Source organism: Chelonoidis abingdonii, chromosome 5 (genome assembly GCF_003597395.2).
Source record: "Chelonoidis abingdonii isolate Lonesome George chromosome 5, CheloAbing_2.0, whole genome shotgun sequence".
Classification (NCBI taxonomy): domain Eukaryota; kingdom Metazoa; phylum Chordata; order Testudines; family Testudinidae; genus Chelonoidis; species Chelonoidis abingdonii.
The window spans coordinates 2592879-2612953 of NC_133773.1; the positions used below are offsets into that span (position 1 = coordinate 2592879).

A 20075-nucleotide genomic window follows, 5' to 3' on the forward strand; every position below is an offset into this window, starting at 1 on the left:
ACAGGCCCCTTGCCTGGTCAGTGCCAGTCGGAAGGTGGGTCCTGGCAGAGACAGGCCCACTTCCAGCTTCTCCGCTGGCAGAGGGCAGGATGCTGCCCTGGCTCTGCCATAACCGTGCTCCCAGGTGCTGTCCAGGACAGCAGGAGAGGGGTTTACAATGTCAGCCCAAGTTGTGGGCTTGTGGGATCTGATCACTTTGCTGGCCCCAGCCCTGGGGCTGTGGGAATGCGGTCTGTGAAATCATTGCACTCAGGACCGGCGCCAGGTTTCTGGCGCCCTAGGGCGCCGGATTTTCAGCGCCTCCACGGACGGGTCTCGCGCTCCAGTGGAGCTCCCCTGGCATGGCCCGCAACAGGTCCCACCAGAGCCGCGAGACGCAGCGGACCGTCCGCAGAAATGCCTGCGGCAGCTCCACCAGAGCCGAGGGACCAGCGGAACGCATCCCGCAGGAATGCCTGGCCAGCTCCACCGGAGCCGTGGACCAGTAGACCCTCCGCAGGTACGACTGCGCAGCTCCACCGGAGCTGCCTGCTTCGCCCCCGGCAAAAATGCCCGCCCATCCCCCCCTAATGCTGGCGCCCTAAGGCGACGCCTAGTCGCCTAAATGAAAGCGCCGGCCCTGATTGCACTTATCATGATTTAAAAAAAAATACGTAATGTAACTGGAATATGCTTCATGAAAAGGTGTCTGTAAGGTATCATTACAAAGCATAATAATCTACTGAGCCGTGTCATCCTATTTGTATAGATGTATCACTCTTGTATCTAACTAAGAAATATGACACTCTGAGGCCTATTGTAAATTATGCAAAACACAATAATCCCATGCTGAGCGTACCAGAATACTTTTGTACCGTAGCACATCCCCATCTGGTTTAAGAGATTAGTCACTGAAAATGGAAATATGTGAACTTTACATCTCGTTACTGAGTCCCTCGTTCTTTCTGCTTCAATACACCACTCAACGCTGGTAGGTATGTCCACATAATAAGGTTATAAGATGGGTCTACTGGGAGGGTTTGACTTCCTCTACCATGGTCTGCTATTGGCAGGAAGGAGTTTGCTGGAAGCAGATGGGGTCCTGTCTGTCAAGAAGTAGAAGAACATCTTCACATGCACTGACTCACCAACCTTATGAAAGAGCTTAACACTAAGTTCAGAGGGGGCAGGTGAAAAAGAGGTAATCTTAACAGAGGAACTAGATCTTTAGGGAGAAGTAGATGTGGAACATTGCAGTAGCAACTTAATAGGAGAAACAAGGGAAATCCATGAGGCATCTGCTTAACATCTTAGATGTCTATACCACACAAATGGTCAAGGAGTAAAATAAATGGGGAACAAAACAGTAAGAACCTGGGAGTTTTAGTACATAAGTCATAACTGAGCTTAACTGGCCTCACAGAATACTTGCTGGCTAAATCTCATCACTGGAAATTGGGTATAAGAAGGCTATAACTTGGTCAGGAAGGCAGAGGCAGGAAAAAAAAGAGAGGAAAGTATTGCCATTGTAACACTTGTTCTGAGGTCCCGCAGAAGGAGGTGAGAAACAGACCAGTTGAAAGTCTCCGAGTAAAGAGAAAAGAGGGAAAACCACAGGGGTGATGTCCTGGTAGGCGGCTATTACAGACCACCAAATCAGGAAAGAGGAGGAGATGAGGCATTTCTAGCACAAATATCAAGGATTGTGTTTTGGATATTTCTTGTAATTAATGGAGACTTACCTACTCCCAGACATCTGTTGAAAAGAATTGGCAAAACCGAAAATTATCCAGTAAGTTCCAGAAATGTACTTGAGGACAATCGCTTGTTTCAGAATAGAGGACCGTAACCAGGGTACAGCCATTACGACTGATTCTGACCAAATAGAGAGGAGCTGGTTGTGAAGGTGAAGGGCTTTGTGTGAACAGTGATCATGAATGATAGATTTCATGATGTAAGGCAAGACAGCATTCGTTTTTGACGGGCACCTGCACGTTCATCATAAGAAAAACAGTTGTCTCAGGCCTGCGACCCCCTCATGCTTCTGGGGGGCAGGCTGAGGGGTACAGCGTGTATGGCTGGGGTCCCCCTTGCTCAAGGTGCAGGCTGGGGGTGTACATGGAATCCCAGTGGCAGCCCAGCTGTAAGGGCAGCCATGGTGAAAGCTGGCAAGCCCATTGTTGGGCAGGTGTCTCTGCTGGAACGTTTTAATTCTGCACCTCCAATCCACCAGCCACTCTCCTGGCAGCAGCGCAGCAATTTCCCAAATGGCTGTTAACTGTGGCTGATAATTCCCCACTGGGATCAGGGATGGAAAGCTCCGCAGCAGAGCAGATTGGGGCTGGGGCCCAGCAGCAGATCACAGGGGCCACGGTCTCTCACCCCATCCACAGCAGGCATGCAGCACTGGCAGAGCTCATTTGCCCAGCAGGCAGAGAGGAGCTGGCCCAGGGGGCAGAGGAAACAGGGCCTGCTGGGATCAAAGACCCTGACCTCTTCCAGAGCACATTCCCCAGCAAGCTGCGTGTGCAATTATTAGTAGGGGTACGAGAGGACAGAAGTATGGAGAGAGCAGAGAGGGCTGGGAGGCGGGACATCTGGGTTCTGTGCTGAGCTCTGGGAGGGGAGTAGGGTCCAGGGGTTAGATCAGTGGCTGGGAGGCAGGATTCCTGGTTCCATGTCCAGCTCTGCCCCCAAATCCATGTGAGTCACTCCAGCTCTGGGTGCCTGTTACTGAGGTTTCATATCACACGGATGCTGCTGGGCATTTTCCAAACCCCCTGATGGACTGGGATCATATTTTGCGAAGCCTGGGGCACTCTGAGGCTGGCAGGTGCTGGGAAAGCCATGGCAGTGTGCAATGGGTATGGGCATAGGAGAGGTGCAATGTAGAGTCTGGGCTGCAGGGGGTGCACAGGCTGAGAGTGCCTGACCTGGCTGGTGCCCCTAGTGCTGCTGAGAGGAACTGCATTTTCTCCCTCTGCCTGTCTCCCAGCCAGGGCAGCCCCCAGCTGGGCTGGGAAGCAAGCCGCCCGCAACTTCCCCCACCATCTCCATGAACTCAGCCAGGGCATGGGGCTTGAAGTGGTGCTAGCCTAATGTGGCCCTAGGCCAGGCCCAGATGATCACAAACGGGTGCACCAGCCAGGCCATCCCTGCACAAACCTGGTCAGCCCAGCCCAACCCACAATCTGATGCCAAGTCAGTGCCCTCATGCCCCCTCTCTGGTGGGTGGAGGGGCAGTCGGGAGGAGAGATCAGGAGGAGAAGCAGACTTCCAAGCAGCCCACGGTTTCTCTGTAGTCACCACGAGGCTGGGGCTTGGAGCCAGCAGCGGTCAGGGTACCTGTGCCAGTGGCCAGAGCTTTTCCGTTGGCACATGGCTCAGTGGCACTAGGAGTGGCTCCAACGGGCTCTTGGCTAGTTAAGCCCACCAGGCCCTTCCAAGAGCTGCAGGAGCAAGGCTCTGTCTACACAACACAGGTCAGCTCCCAGACTGCTGCACTGGCAGCACAGTATGGGAGAAGGTGACCAGCCCTCTGTGCAGAAAGAAGTGGTTCGGGACTATTTAGAAAAACTGATGAGCACAAGTCTGGGGCCGGATGCACTGCATCTGAGGGTGCAAAGGAGTTGGCGGATGTGATTGCAGAGCCATTGGCATTATCTTTGAAAATCATGGCGATCGGGGGAGGTCCCAGATGACTGGAAAAAGGCTAATGTAGTGCCCATCTTTAAAAAGGGAAAAAGGAGGATCCAGGGAACTACAGGTCAGCCTCACTCAGTCTGGAAAAATCATGGCAGGTCCTCAGGAATCAATTCTGAGCACTTAGAGGAAGGAAAGTGAACTGCAACAGCAGACATGGATTCACCAAGGCGCAAGTCATGCCTGACATAACCTATATTGCTTCTGTGAGGAGAAACTGGGTCTGTGGAGAGGGGAAAGCAATGGATGGTGTTATTCCTTGACTTATGCAAAGCTTTGGATACGGTCTCCCACAGTACTTTCGTTGCCAGCAAGTTAAAGAGAGTATGGTGGATGAATGGACTATAGGTGGATATGGAAAGCTGGCTAGATGCGGGCGGCCCTGCTCAACGGGTAGTGATCAACCGGCTCAATGAGTCTAGTCGTGGAGCCGAGAAATTGTCAAGCAGAGTGACCCAAGGGTCGGATTCGCTGGCGGCCCGTTTGTTCAATACTCTTCAGTAATGATTTCCGGTGGAGATGACGTGCGGTACTGGCATACAGCAGTTGGAGATGACATGAAACGGGCGAGGACGTAGGATGTACTGCTGGAGGGCTGAAGCGCTGTATGGCCTTAAGGCAGAGGGACCTAGACAAATAGAGGACATGGGCCAAAAGGACCTGTATGAGGGGTGGCAGGGTAATGGAGACTTACAGTGCATAGGGAGTCCCGGCACTTAGGATACGGAAAGTAGAGTTGCCTATTCACGTAATACAGACATAGAGACACAACGTATTCAGTGGGAGCTAGGAAGTCAGTGAGCTGACACAGAAAAGGACCTGAGGGGTTACCGGGATAGAAGCTCTGTATATAAGTTCACTGTAGATATGCGCTTTGAGTGGGACGCGATGAGAAACGTAACTGGTTTTTTAGAGCGTATAAGTAGGGGTACTGCGGCAGACACTTAGTTCGAGGGACGCCAGATGATGCAGAGTATCGTCGGATAGAACAGATCGTTTAAGAGGGCCTCGTGGAGGTACTGTAGACTCGGAGGCCTTTATGGGATCCACTCACACTATAAAGAGGGGATGTTGATAAAAAATCTGCAACTAGGAAGGGACCTCCAGTCCGAGGCCGCAGACCACAGACTGGATAGCTAGTGGGGCTCGAGACGTCACAGGCACGCGAGGCATGAGGAGGCGTGACATGCAGGGACTGAAGCCATTGGTCTTTAGTTCCTGCATTGCGCCAACGAGCATATGAACGGAGGGTGGCGGTAGTGTAGCAGGCCTCCTTTGCTAACTAACTGTACAGGCCGGTGTTCGCAGAGAGGGAAGGACTAGGAATCCAGGACCGTATCTACGGCATACGCCAGTACCAGGACAGAACAAGGACGGAAGGTCTAGTTGCAGTGGGGCAGTTTAGGTGCTGTGACTACAATGTAAGGGAAATATACCTGTTTATGCTACGTAGAGGCAGATGCGTGAAAGGCAGGCGGTGATCGGTTAAGCCTGATGGGGAGTGGTGGAAGGGCTCCAAGTCACTCGAGAGGTTTGTAAAGGTGTCATGCCTGACAAAGGACCTGGCCAGAGATGATTTAATTCTGGCTCAGATGTGCGTCTCGGGCTGTGAAGCAGCGGGTCTGACCTAGTAGTTGGACCTCTTCTGAGGGCTCCCTTCCGAACCCTGATATGACTATGAGCGAATAGGGCAGTTGGCGTTTACTGATTGTCAAGGACTGCACGATCTAAGACTTGGAAGGGGCTAATGGGAGCAGGCTCTGGGCACCTGACGGGACAGCAGGGCTGTCGCGCCCATGGTGCCACACCATGCACTGGGGGAAAATGGCTCTGCCCGACAGAACAGGTCAGCAGCTCTCACCGGACAGTAAAAGCAAGTATTGGCCAGGAGTGCTCTGCCCTAGAACGAGGACCGCACTGTCCGATTTCTTAGGATAAGTCGCGAGAGTTAGTATCGCCTGTCTCGTCATCACGCACGCGACTGAATGTGGCCTCTGTCTTCACGCCGCCACAACACTCACGAGCTCTTCTAGAACGTTGAGTACCCGTTAACTATTGGTAGTCTCTAGTCTCTCTTTCTGAGTGAATTTATCGGGCGCAACCTCTATCTTCACATACTGGGACCAGGTCCTGATGTTGCCTCGTAGCGGAGGGACGGACTAGCATGTGATGACGTCCAAAGCTTTGGCCTCCCTTCACACCTAGTGGGCATCCCCGGGCCCTGCCTCCAGCATACGGAAGCCTACCTAAATTGAGCTGGCCTCGTCTTCATATGCCCGGGGGCCAGACACAAGCAGCCTCAGGGCAATCTTGAATAAATCGTAAGAGTCAATTATTGTACGGGAAGTCTCAATAAGGTTCTACCGATATGGGCGGGGCCACATGACAGGGCAGAAAGGACCAATAGGAGCGAATCGCGGGGCGGGGGTCAGGGGCGAACTGAGCGGCGCTCACCATGAGGTCTGAATATGTCTAGCGTATGCTTGAATTTCGTGCCTATAGGCGCCATGGCAGGTGCTTCTTGTCAAGGAATGGACACCAGAGATTCCGCCTTCTAGTCGATCGTACCTGATCAGTGCCCTTCCCTTCTCTCTGACCAGCGAGTCACTAGGTGTCCCCCTAGTCATCTTGTACCCTGCGGGGGAGGGGAGATGGGGTAGGCTGCAGGGCACCCACAGTGCCAGCAGTTGGTAGACATAATCCATTGGTAATGCTTGGTCTCTCCTCCTGTTAGGCGTAGGGCAGGCAGAGTCAAGAAGTTCGCAGGTGCTGGGTCACTATTCCAGGGTCCGAAAGCCGTCCAGTACGTCGCCTGTTGCTACCGGAAGATTAGATGCAGGCGCCTACTGCTCGGAGTTCGAGGTTTCACTCATGTGTCATTGCTAAGAGCCAGAAAATGACTGTACGAACTCTAAGAAAGTTCCATGGCATGGTAAGGGGAGTACGAAAAAGACCATGCATGCCAGCAAAGGGGACCACTAATGTTAGATATAGCGCCGGTCCAAGCAAGCGAAGTGCAGCTCGAGAAGCCGGGCTTTTAAAGATCTGGAAGAGACACTGATTGAGACACAGGCAAGAGAGAACCCATTTCACCCACTGTACGCTGAGCCGGCCGGAGAGGGTACCTGGTCTTGAACTCGATTACATCAGCACAATTGACACAAATTCCATGGGGCCCTGTGGCCTGAAACTTCACCACAAGCCCTCTCTGTGGCCGTCAGCCCGCCATGCATAGAAACAACTACATTACCGCCGAAGCTATGTTCGGATGTCACCAGCTGGGTAATTCCATGGCACGGGTCTGGCAGCTAAGCTCAGGCGTTCCCATAGGGCGCACCCATCCTCACCTCCCCGGTAGGAGCCTGGGGGCGCCTGCTGAGCTAGCCTGCACAGGACTAGGACCGCACGCTTGCCCGAGTGCAGGCGCCTCCTCGCCGATCTTACCTCCTTGCCAGGCTGAAGCACCTTGGGGTCCTGCTCCCATGGGCGAGCTAGCCATCGCTAGCCTGGAAAGGAGTGCGCTGCAGAGTGGCACGCCAGCGTATGCACCACGCTCCTAACGTGTGCCCTCCGCGTGTCTGAGGAAGCCAGGACACGCGGCGTAGGAGGGGCATGCGATGAGGCGAACGAACTTGTCTCAGGGCTGGGCGGAAGGCGCAGGGGCAAGGCGGCCGTCAGGGTCCCCGAACCGTAACTTCCGCACACGCTGGAGTCGGACTGGGTGGCCAGGCCCTGCCCAAGGCAGCGGAGAGCTGGAGACCATGCAGTGCATGTCACGAGGAGTAGGGAGCGTGACCTGCCTGGGCTGGGAAGTGCGTGTTAAAGCTCGGCCAGTCTTTCCTACATCCTGCGCCCTGGTGTGATGTTGCAGGGAACTGCTGGGGGGCGGGAGACATGGAGAGGGGTCAGGGCTCCAGGCTCTTTTGGGCATCCCCTCCCACCATAAGAGGCAGGGTCCTGGCCAGGCACTTCCCCAGCCAGGGGCTGCCTACACCCTGGGATGGGGGATGGTCAGGCTCTGCCTCGCCCTAGCACAGACCAGGATCAAGCCTTACCCTGACAGCAGACCTGGGAGCTGGTGGAAGGGACCTTGGGTCCGACAGAAGAGGCGCAAACTTCTTGTCAGTTGTCGCTCATGGATGTCTGGGGGGAGACGACGTCAGCCAGGGGCCAAGCAGCAGGGAACCACGATAGGTGCCATGACCCAGGGACCCATTTGCCATGGGAGGATGAGCGCTCCTTCACTGAATGATTAGACAGTCCTTTGGAGGTAGTGCATGTTCCTGAAACCTTCCTTAGTCCAGGCCGACTCGGGCTCGAGAGCATCCTCCATAATGGCTGAGTGCCTGAGCAGGGCCAGTACCTGAGCAAGGTTACAGGAAGGGCCCCGGAGCAGGGCCCTGCCCCACCGAGCCAGTATGGGGCAGGATGGGGGAAGGATTTTCCTGTCAGGGTCAGGAAGGTTCCCCAGGCCCTGGTGAGTGGGGGAAGGGGCTGGATGCAGCATCTCAGACCCACAGCGGGGGGCTAGCCCAGCCCTCGCTCCCCGCCTGATCAGCATGCACTGCCCTCTTGGCACAGCAGGTGGCGATAGGAGACCAGCCCTGCACTCCCATGGCAGACGGCTCTGAAACCGGCTCCAGGAGCCCCAGTGGAACCCAAGCCAGGGTGGCTCTAGGTTTTTTGCTGCCCCAAGCAAAAAAAATTTTGGCTGCCCCCCACCCCAGCCCTGGGCTCCCTCCCGCACTCCCATGCTGTCCCAGCCCTGGGCTCCCCGCCACACTCGCACCTCCTGCCGCCCCAGCCCTGGGTCACCGGTAACTCACTCCCAGAGCGGGTCATTCAGCAGGAGCTTTGGATGTGCACAGAACACAGACAGGATCGATTCCCATGTGGTTACAGAACTGCAGTAAAGTGGAACAATTTTCAGCTTGTGTGATTGGAGGATATCTGGATGCATATTATAAGACTGTCCTCCATAAATGAGGAAAAGTTGAGGTGCCTTTATTATTCTTTTGTTCCACTCTGTTTCTATGGGGAATTTGCCAATGCAATATCACTCTTTTCCTTTTAAAGAAATAAAACTTTTTTTAAAAAAAAGGCAATAGCTGTTGAAAATAGCAATTCCAGATGGGGAGTAGGTAGCTAAATCTGGAAAAGAAAAGTCAATTTCTGCTTCCATGGCTAAGAAGTGGAAATCCTCCTACATGCCAGGTACTGTATCTAATGCTGCCGACGTCCCCTAGCAGAGCCTCCCCTCCCTTACTTTTCATTTTAAATTTTAGTGGGATCCACGTACTTCCCTTGCTAGGCTTCAGATAGAAGGGGGCACTGTCCATTTATTCCATCCAATTCCTTCTTTGTGGGCAGCAAGGTGAGGTGACACCAGTATCCCTAATGCAGTCTGGGGAAGTCTTCTGAAGGGGACATCTGGGGCAAAGCCTTCTAGTCCTTCAGCACACTTGTTCCCCATTCACCGCGCCACCCCTTTCGACTCGCAGCATGGCTCGGCTATCTCATTCCCTTTCCTGTTGATCGTGGCCAAGGGATTGCTGGAAATGTAGTTCTTTCCCTGCTCCAGGGCTGTCCCCATAGGAATGGAGCTAGACAAGGAATTACAGCTCCCAGTGTCCTGTGGGTTCTCAGCTCCCAGGCTGGATCCTAGGCTGCTCTGTGGCTCCCCTTCTGCAGGGTTGTGAGAGGGGAGGAAGTGAGTAAAAAAACGAAAGGAAAAGGGTTGGCCAAAATGCAGCCCCCTGGAAATGTGCTGCCCCAAGCACATGCTTGTTTTGCTGGTGCCTAGAGCTGGCCCTGACCCAAGCCCATCCAGGAGCACCTCGGCAAGGGGCTGCATCTGCTCTTCGCTGGGTAGCACAGACAGTCGGGGGAGGAGGGGCGGGGACGTACAGCCCCTGACGCTTCCCCAACTGACCCACCTCAGTACGTGGCCCGATTTTCAGCCACGCTTTGGAGCAGAACATCGGACTAGCCACCACCCACCCGCCTGGCAGGGCTCCACAGCCTCTGAGTAAAAGCACTGAGGCTGAGGGGAGAGCGCCTCTCTTGGAGGAGTATCTGGCCCGCACCACTGTAGCACTATCATTGCTGCATCCTCCCCTCTCCATGCATGTGGGGCTGGGCAGGGCTGTCACCCCATTGCAGAGGGGGATGGAGGCCCAGAGAAGTTGGGTGACTCACTCAAGGTCACACAGACAGTCTGTGGCAGAGCAGGGACATGAACCCAGAGCTGGCGCCATCCTTCCTCTCCAGCCCTATCCAGCACAGGTGGGTTGCTATGCCCAGCGCCCGCCCCTCCCTCCCCCTCAGACTCTGCTTACACCTTTGCCAGTTCGACTCTGCTGGAGGGATCCTTGGGTGCAGATGGGGGCTGGCGTAACCACTGGGTCACCCACCTTGCCAAGAGCAGAGGGGTGCTTAGTGCACTGCCTGTGCCAGCTACCCCTCAGGGCTGGCAGCTGGGAAACATCAAGGCAAGAGGGACTAGTGTAGACAAGGCCCTAGGGCGCCATTACCTACTTCTGGCATGCTGCTCCATGCCTCAGTTTCCCCCAGGTAACATGGAATAGTGCTTACACCTGTGAAAGGGAGGCTTGGCAAGAGCTTCAGGAATATCCCTGGGGGGACCCACAGAAGAAAGAGCTGCAGGGTGTACATGGAGCGCCGCTCAGCTCTTGAGAATAGCACAGATCAGACAGGGGCTTCAGGCTGGAGCCAGCTCTGCTGCAGCAAGTAGCTCCGGTGGTTAACAAGCAGGCTGTCAATTCCTTCTCTGTGTAGATGGTTTGGGCAGCCAGGTGTGTGCCAGGCTCCCCTCTGGAGGCAGGCCTGTGCTGCCAGCCGTGAGATATAGCGAGTGTCTGTGCCATGGCAGGCAGCTATCCCAGAGGGCCCCCTCCCGGCCGAGACTGGTATCATTATCCCCATTTTACAGATGGGGAAACTGAGGCACAAATAGGCAAGGTGACTTGCTAATATGTCCTTTTGACATTGCCTGTCTTCTCTCCATCCAGGCACTTCTAGAAGAATGCTCAAGGGCAATAAAGGTATATTTCACTAACTGGGAGAAGTGCCCATTCCCTAGAATGGGTGCATCGCGATTCTGCAATCAAATAGTTCCCTTATATTCTCATGTGACCAGCAACTGGCTGACCTGTGAGGAGCTGGAGGTGAGAATTGCTGGTCTGTCCAAACTTTTAGCAGGAATTGTAATGTTAAATTCTGTGTGTCTGGCACTCTTTGTGATGATGGCATTTAATGGTAAGTCCTTTTGGATGAAACAGTGTGTCATGGAAAACATCTAAACCCCAAACATTTATAATGTCACCACATCCTGGAAATTCTGTCTGTACATAGTGTATATGAGTGGCCCTCCCTCCCGTCTGCTCTCCTGAGCCTTAGCCACAAGTCAGCCCTGACCCAGCTCCTGCCGTCCCCATCCCACCCTCAGCAGAGGGGAGCTGCAAACCCACCCTGCCCTGGATTCTCACAGGGGAAACCCAGTGGCTCCTGTCCCAGAGGAGAAGCAAAGTGATGTAAAATGACCCCCTTGTGGGATGAGCAGGGAACCGGTTGTTAAGATTTTGGCAGCTCATCAGCGTGTAGACAGGCCCTGAGTGAGAGACCCGGAGTCTGAAAACAGGTTTCGCTGCAGCTCGGCCGGACTCTGAGCTGATCAGAATGGCCTCTTCTCCCAGAGACTTCCCCATATTAGCAATAAGTTACTCCTGAAGGGCTGCCGCTCTTTTTTTCTTTTTCTTTTTTTGTGGATTGGGGCAGCAGAAAAGCTGGAGCCAGCCCTGGCCATGTTGTAATCATAAGACCATCATCGCTCATTCATCTTAGCCTCCTGATTACAGACAAGAGAACTGGAGCAGACTCAACCAGTTCATTTCATAGAAGGGCAGCTGTGCGGCTCCAGCGTGTCCTGCCTTTTCTGCTGTGCAGCCAGGCATGTGGGGTGGATGGCGTGAAGGAACATGAGCTTCTGGGCCTCATCCTGCACCTACCAGGAGAGGGATTAGGGGAGAGAGAGCCTGTTAGCCGGGGAACTCCCTGCCCCATCCACATCAGCTGCATGGCTCAGGCATCCCTGGAGGATAGTGGGGACCTGCCCATTGTCCAAATCACCCACGACTCCTGCACAAGCAGAGTCAGGCTCTAGGACGGTGCCTGTGGGGGGAGGAGACAAACACTCCCATCTTGGGGGGTCCCAGAGCATGCAGGAGAAAGGTCCCCATTAGGGGTGGTGGTTCATCAGGGCAAGACCCTCTGCAGGGGGTCAGATGCTGGGAAGGGGAAGACAGTCTCGGTCCCAGCCCAGTTAGGGAAGGTTTGTACCTTTTCTCTGCCCTGGAGCTACTTTTGGATGATGTTGAGAGCAGCCTCCTCTGTAGGCACGTCCACCCATTTCTCCTCCTACTCCTCCTCCTTGTCCTCTCAGTCCTCGTTGGTCCCTGAATCAGGGAGAGAAGGGGACAGGGTGACTCCTGCTACCCCTCAGGGGAAGGACAGGGGCATGGTGGGGAGAGCAGGGTTAATGTCCCCTCTCACCCCCAGGGCCCCAGGGCCCCTCACTGTTCTGGATTCCCTGGGAGGTGCCTGCCCCCCTGGACCATCAGAGCTCCAAGTGGCAGCAGCTCCCGCTGCCCTGACTCCCAGGTCCCCTTGCTGCTGGGGCAGCTGTGTGCCTGCTGCTGGTGTCAGTGGGGTTTGCGTGGCTCAGGCCTCCCCTAAGCAGTGGTAGAGCGTCTGGGCCCAGGGTGTTACACAGTTACAGCACGTCTGTGTCACGGCAGCCAGCGATCCCAGAGGGGGCACAAATAGGCAAGGTGACTTGCCCAAGGTCACCCAGCTGGGAATAGAATCCTCGTCTCCCGGCCCAGTCCAGGGCTCTATCCACTGGTGGATGGGAAAGACACTCATGGATCCACAGGGTCGGTGCCAGGACCCCAGCTGGGGAAGTGTCTGGGAGGAAGCCCTTTGCTGTGCCAGACCCCAACAGGTCTCTCTCTTCCTGCAGGACAGGCCACACGGCCTCCCCACCTCCTGAGACTGAACCGCTGGGCTTCACCCTGGGAGCCCTGCCCAGCGAGTCCAGCTGAGACAGACTCTGGTACAGACCTGTTCACTCCGCAGGGCCCGACGCCCCTCGGCCCGGGTGACAGGGCCACTCCCCCAGTGTTGTCAGAACAGTCGGGTTTCTTAGGCACCTGGACCCCAGCCCCGGCAGCCCAGCCCACTGAAGGTGAAAGCAAGAGGCCGTTCTGGTCAGCCCAGAGCCCAGCCGAGCTGCAGCGAAACCTGTTTTCAGGCTCCGGGTCTCTCACTCAGGGCCTGTCTACACACTGATGAGCTGCCAAAATCTTAACAACCAGTTCCCTCGTCATCTCACAAGGGGGTCGTGGCCTGCCCCCCGCCCACTGGGACTCCTGCCCCATCCATCCCCCGCATTCCTTGACACCCTCCACCGGGACCCCTGCCCCACCCACCCTGCTTCTCTGTCCCGACTGCTCCCCCGGGACCCTTGCCCTCATTCAAACCCCTGTTCCCCACCCTCTGACTGCCCCGATCCACATCCACCCCTGACCACTCCCCCAAACTCCCCTGCCCTCTATCCAACCTCCCTCCACTCCCTGCCCCCTTACCGCGCTGCCTGGAGGTGGCTGGCGGTGCTACAGCCATGCTGCTCGACTGGACCACCGGGTCAGGCCAAGCTCGCAGGGAGGCGAAGGTGGTGTGGAGGTGAGCTGGGGCAGGGAGTGGTTCCCCTGCGCGCCCCCCCCGGCTTACCTGCTGCGGTGTGGGCGACCCCCCCTGCCCCAGCTCACCTACACTTCATCTCCGCCTCCCTGGGCCTGAGCACCAAGTCGTTGCTTGCTTCTCAGCCCTCCCAGGCTTCCCGCCTGAACAGCTGATTCATGAGAAGCGGGGAGAAGGGGGGAGAAGTGGGGGGAGTGGAGGTGAGCTGGGGCTGCAGTGGGGAGCTGGAGTACTCACAGGGTCAGCGCCTAAGGCGCCACTTTTGGATAATGTGATGACAGGGAGCGGCCGCTCCCCCTGCTCTCCCCCAGCTACGCTCCTGGGTCACTTCAACTTACCAGTTATTACATTTAGAAGCCCTTTTAGAACCGGTTCCCGCAAACCGGCACCAGCTCACCACTGTGTCTACACGTAAACCACTGCAGCTGCATCGTTTGTGACGCTGCCTTTCTCATGCCCCGAGTGACGCAGTTACACTGACCCAATTGCCTTGTGTAGACAGGCCTCGGTCTGACCTTGGTCAGTTCTCAGGCGAGAGCTCCCAGGTTCCCGCACTGTATCCCCCAGCTCAAACCTTCCCAACTCTGTGCTTCTCGAGCTGGGGGCCCTGCTCCGATTCCCTGCTGGGAGCATCCAGCCAGGAGCCGTTGGAGTCGACACGGTCTTTCTGGCCCCCAGGCTGATCTGGGTTTAATTCCCTTCCCTGAGAGCCCTTCCACCCCAGCCCCCTGCCTGAGAAGCCATGCAACATATAGGGGAAACTGAGGCACGCATCAGCTTCATAAAAGATATTACAAACATTCCCAATTGGTCACAGGTGCACAGTCTCCCAGCAGCTTGGCAAAGGCTGGAAGCAAGAGCAGAAGCAACAGGACAGAGAGATCTGGGCAGGCCCTGGATTTTACATCACTTTGCTTCTCCTAGGAAGCCAGAAACCACTGGGTATCCCGTGCGAGAATCCAGGGCAGGGTGGATTTGCAGCTCCCTTCTACTGGGAATGGGATGGGGATGGCAGGAGCTGTGGCTAAGGCTTAGGAGATCTGGGTTCTAGTCCTGCTCTGACAGACTCCCTGCATGCCTCAGTTTCCCAACTGTAACACAGGCCACCCTGCCTCCCCTGGGAGGCTGAATTCATTAGTGAGGTTCCGATACCATGGGGATGGGTGTAGGAGCACACACAGACAGGCGTGTCCAGGGGTGGAAGAGGCTCTGTGTGCGAAGCTTAGTTCTGTGACCGAACTGCCTTGTTTATAAACAGAGAGATTGTGCTGGGCACACACTTCCCCAGGCGTTGCCTTGGTTTCCCCATCTGTACAGAGGGGATAAGGACACTGGCCTTTGTAGAGCACTTTGAGATCTGCCCATGGCCAGTGTTAGAGAAGGGCTGGGGCCCGTAGTCCCCACACAGGGAATGCTATTGTTCTGCCAACTCCTCAGGATCGCCAGGGGCTATGACCCACCCCTTCCCCCGCCAGGATCTCCGAGCGGTTCAAAACACTCCTCCTTCCTTCTACTTCTCACATGCTCCCCGCCGCCCCCGCGCTCGTCCCAGGTATAGGTTCACCCCACTCTGAACTTTAGGGTACAGATGGGGGACCTGCATGAACACTTCTAGCTTAATTACCAGTTAGATCGGTTTGCTGCCACCATCCAGATGTCTGAGTCACTGGAAAACTCTTTCTTTCCCCCAAAACCTTCCCTCCTGGTAGCCTTGAGAGACTCCTCCACCCATTCCCTGGTGAGTCCAGATCCAATTCCCTTGGATCTAAAAACAGGGAAAAAATCAATCAGGTTCTTAAAAAGAAGGCTTTTAATAAGAAAAGAAAGGTAAAAGAAAAAAAACCTCTGGGAGACTGCATACAGCTGACCTCACAGACAACAGATTTAAATCACAGGATGTTCCCCTGGGCAAAACCTTAGTACACACAATACCACCAAAATTTGATTATTCCTCTAATTGCACAAGACAAGTTACAAAAAAAAAACATAAACCTATTTATTCTTTTCGAAAACTTACTACTCTGATAGAAGCTGGTTCCTTGATCTTTTTCACTCCGGCTGAAACTGACTAAACAAAGAAACTTCCCTCCTTCCTTTGAAACATCTTGTCCCCATTGGTTCCTCTGGCAGGGTCAGCTAGGCTAGGTGAACTTCTTAACCTTACAGGTAAAAGGGGCATTAACCCTTAACTATCTGTTATACTATACAGGGGCTCGTGACCGGCAGAGCTCGCTCACCTCTCCTATGTGGGCTTGATACCTTGAATGCCTTGAGTTTGGCCAGCACAGCGTGTGCCAGGTGAAGTTATCTTCATGTGCCCTGCAGCAAAGACAAACCCTGTGGGTCAGAACAGCTCCACCCCAGGGCAAACGCACTTCCTGTAGGAGATGACCAGGTACCCTTCTCCCTCTGGGCACACTCACTCCTATAGGGATAGCTGGTACCCCTTCCCCGGACACTCACTTCCTGAAGCAGATGCTGGTACCCCTTGTCACAGGTGTGGGGGGACAAGGCCTGCACCCCGGCTTCCTGCAACTCACCATGACTCTCAGCCAGCCAGTAAAACAGAAGGTTATTTAGATGACAGGAACACAGTCCAAGACAGGTCTTGCCAATACAACAACAGGACCCCTTTAGTTAGTCCTCTTGGGGGCGCCAGGCCAGAGCCCTGGCTGAGGTCCCTCCACTTTCCCAGCAGCTCAAATGAAACTCCCTCCAGCGTCTACCCAGCCCCCCTGGCTCCTTCCCCAGCCTTTGTCCAGTTCCCAGGCAAAGGTGTCACCTGGCTCCACCCCCTTCTTTTCTCAATAGACTTTAAGGTCAGAAGGGACCATTATGATCATCTAGTTTGACCTCCTGCACCAATGCAAGCCACAGAATCTCACCATCCCTTCTATAACAAACTCCTAACCTATGTCTGAGTTATGAAGTCCTCAAAGTGGTTTGAAGACCTCAAGCTGCAGAGAATCCTCCAGCAAGTGACCGCCCCATGCTGCAGAGGAAGGCGAAAAACTCCCAGGCCTCTTTCCAATCTGCCTGGAGGAAAATTCCTTCCCGACTCCAAATATGGCGATCAGTTAACCCTGAGCATGTGGGCAAGACTCAGCCAGCACCCAGGAAAGAATTCCTGAGTAACTCAGATCTCATCCCATCTAACATCCCATCACAGACCACTGGGCATACTTACCTGCTAATCAAAGATCACTTGCCAAATTAATTGCCAAATTCAGGCTAGCCATCATACCATCCCTCCATAAACTTACAAGCCTAGTCTTAAAGCCAGATATGTCTTTTGCCTCCACTACTCCCCTGGAAGGCTGTTCCAGAACTTCACTCCTCTAATGGTTAGAAACCTTCATCTAATTTCAAGTCTAAGCTTCCTAGTGGTCAGTTTATACCCATTTGTTCTTGTGTCCACATTGGTATTAAGCTAAATAATTCCACTCCTCCCTAATATTAATCCCTCTGATATATTTATGTTCAGGTATCTGGCCTCAAGGAAAGTCTCCCATCCCAATGCAGACAGTCCCAGCAAAACTCCCCTGCACCTCCCAGGTCAATACCCCCTCCCTGCTGCATCACAGGCACCCACGCAGTATTCAAGAAAACATTAAGAACATTCCCACTTCGTCACCACCCTCCCCAGGCACACTCACTTCCTTAGTGGATGGCCGGGTACCCCTCCCCGCACACCACTTCCGGTAGCGGATGGCTGGATACTCTCTCAGGGTTTCACACAATGTGGCAATCTGCTCTTGCCTCATCTCCAGTGCTTGTTCTTTTCCAAGAGCGTGGGGTGAACCATTTTGAGAAGTCTTGTGGCCTATCCAGGGAGTACCACCTGGGGGCCGAGGGGAGCAGAGATCAGACCCTGTGCCAACTGCTGCAGCCAGGCCAGCTGTGCCCATACCATGCCCCCACGATGGCTGTTGGACCAGGCCAGCCTGGCGGAGCCATAGCGAGCCCCTAGTGAGGAGAGCCTTTGCCAGAGCCACTCCTGTTGCGGTAGAGGGACTCGGCGCCAGAGATTATGCCCAGCCTGCATGAAGGATCCCGCTTCAGGTCCCTTGCTGAGCTGCAGACCCCAGTGCCCTCAGGCGTGTCTCTGCCCTGGAGAAGTCAATGTTGGGGGAGGGAGCTTGGCCAGAGCTGTCTAGGCTGGTGAAAGCCCCAGTGTAGGCCATGGGCAAATCGGCATCAACGGCGCCTGCTGCTGTCGCTATTTCACTTAGCCAAACAGAACGAGCCAGGGGCAAAAGTACTTGGAACTAATAAAATGTTATCGGCTGTAGGGACTGAATTCCTGAGCGACAAGCAGCAGGAGCGCCGCAAGGGTGAGTCTGCGCTCATCTACACGGCCCCATGGAAGGGTTGCTGGCGCAATGGATGGGTGACCAGCAAAGCTCCTGAGGACATCAGCTTTATACAGCCAGAAGCTTCTCCTGGCCACAGCTGGCACTGGTACCCCAGATGAAATAAGCACAGTGGCGAGAAGGACTGCTTTGCCAGCATAATGGCATCTACCCAGGGGCTTCCACCACAAGCTGCATTCAGTTACAGGGGGATTTTTTTCTCATTCCCCGCTAACCAAACCCATATCAACAAAGCTTTTGTGTGTAGACCAGGCTCATGTTGCTCTGTGCCTCAGTTTCCCCATCAATGGATTTGAGACTGACAATACAGCCCTCCCCTCAGGGGCATGAGGGGGGAAATCCACTGACGACACAAGGAGGGAGTGTCGTACGTCACCGTCCACCCCGCGACCCGGCTCCTCCAAAGCCCAGCCACCCCTCACCTGGCTCTCGTAGGGAAGGAAGACCATGTTGATCTCCTTGAGTGTTCTGATGGCCTTGGTGATCCGTGACTTCCTCAGCTCCTTGACCAGAGGCTCAGGACAGGCTGCAAGGCAAAGGCAGTGGGTGGGGGTGACAGGTACATGGCTCAGGAGCCCCAGCACAGCGCCAGCCCCCACAGACAGGGCCAGGACGGGCACAGCAGGAGCGTGGTGCTGCACACCTGTGGGGAACCTGAGCAAGCCAGTGGGGACACATAGGAGTCAACAATGAGTCCAGCCCCACCAAACCAGAGTCATGCCGGGTTCTCGCCTTCTGCAGCATCAGCAGCAAAGGAGGGGAGGGGGGCACAATCTCTCCTAGGTAGCCCCTGTTTCACACCCTGCCCTCAGTCCCTCCACAGGGGGAAGTGACCAGACTGTACAACTCCGAATGATGCACAAGGAGGAACGGGGACTTGGGATCCCCCTGCCGCTGTAATGGGGAGAAGCAGATGTGACCGTGACACACTGGGTATTCTGGTGGTGTCCCATGCCCCCACCCCAGCTGGGACTGATGGAACAATGCATGCTGGGAATGGTAGCCAGAGGCCGCCTTTCTGGGCGCACGCTGTGAGCCATGTTGGCTGGAGGCAGGCCCGTGGGGGAGAAGAGGGGGAAGGGATAGGTGGGGTCATTTGGTCTGGTCTGCTGGGGCATTGACCTGCTGGCAGACAAAGACCCCCCCACCCCCAGTGTGTCACTGGCCAGGCTCCCAGCTGGGGGATCCGCTGCCCCCTGATCCTCACGGCTGATGAAGAAGACGTGAGCTGCCTTGTAGTTGAAGGTGGGGGTGCCCTGGAAATCACTGATCAGAGCCTGCACCAACTGCAAAGGGGGGAGGGGAGTTGTCAGCACCAGCCGAGCCCCCTCCCTGCTGCCCGAAGGGCCCAGCCCATGCCCAGCCCCTGGGGACTCTGGGCCCAGCATGATGCCATCAGGAGGTGGACTGGTTTTCACCTCCCTGTCTCTGGGCTCCCTCCCCACCTGGAGCAGGGCATGTGCCCATGTGCCCAAGACAGTCTCAGGGCCCAGCCATGTCTCTCGCTGGCACACAAGTGTCCGTGCTCTGCCACAGATGGGATCTGGCATTGGCCTTGCTGCTGAACTAAGTGGGCTCTGAGCAGTGCCCAGGGAACAGCCGGGCGAGCGGTAATCTCAGGCAGCCGCCATCAGGGCCCGTTTTCTCCCCCCCGTGCCACACTGGGCACCTGCAGATTCGCCACACCAGCTAGTCAGGCAGGATGTTCGGAAGCTGATTGGACTCTGCAACTGGCCACTGTGACAGGTGAGAACCTGGCTGCCCTGTCCCAAGCCCCAGATCACGGTTCTCTCCTACAGCGCTCCCTCCACGCGCAGCCCCTGCGGGTTCTGGGCTTCACCCTGCTCTGCCAGCACCCCCTGCCCCTGGTCTCCCTCCACTCGCCTCCCTGCTGCAGACGCAGGAGCCTCCTCCCCCACAGCCCCTGCCTCAGCGATTCTCCTTTGCTTTCAGTCTCAGCTGAGGTCGCCTCTCTCTGCCTGCTGCACCTTCCCATCCAACCCCCATGGGACTGCACTGCGGAGAGGTCTGGGGGACAGCCTGTGCTTCACATGGCAAAGAACACGAAGCCCAGCTCCGGGGAAGCAGCCTCTTGGGGAGCCCCTACTGGCCCCATTCCCATCCTGACGTCATGCTGCGCATCCCCCTGGACAGCGCCACCTCCAGGCAACACTAGGAGCTACCCCGGGGTCTCCCCTGCTCCCCATCCACCTGCCCCAGGCCCGAGCTCCTACCTTCTCC

The 20075-nt window shown here is 55.5% G+C and overlaps 1 protein-coding gene across 1 annotated transcript; it reads right to left on the bottom strand.

Moving 5' to 3' along the window:
- Positions 1 to 10343: 10343 nt before the first annotated feature.
- On the bottom strand, positions 10344 to 19421 carry LOC116817099 (uncharacterized). The gene is made up of 4 exons (XM_075066029.1): positions 19042 to 19421; positions 18257 to 18360; positions 12040 to 12155; positions 10344 to 11704 (listed from the first exon to the last, which is right to left on the bottom strand). The coding sequence occupies exons 1-4, from the start codon at positions 19382 to 19384 to the stop codon at positions 11593 to 11595; spliced, it is 675 nt and encodes a 224-aa protein (XP_074922130.1). The 5' UTR covers positions 19385 to 19421; the 3' UTR covers positions 10344 to 11592.
- Positions 19422 to 20075: the final 654 nt, after the last annotated feature.

Excerpts from the sequence above, each read along its gene's own strand:
- LOC116817099 (XM_075066029.1), bottom strand. The coding sequence starts at position 19,384 with ATGCCAGATCCCATCTGTGGCAGAGCACGGACACTTGTGTGCCAGCGA. Across the intron at positions 18,361-19,041 it reads TCACGTCTTCTTCATCAGCC|CCTGTCCTGAGCCTCTGGTC; the intron begins GTGAGGATCAGG and ends TTTGCCTTGCAG. Across the intron at positions 12,156-18,256 it reads TCCTTCCCTACGAGAGCCAG|GGACCAACGAGGACTGAGAG; the intron begins GTGAGGGGTGGC and ends TCCCTGATTCAG.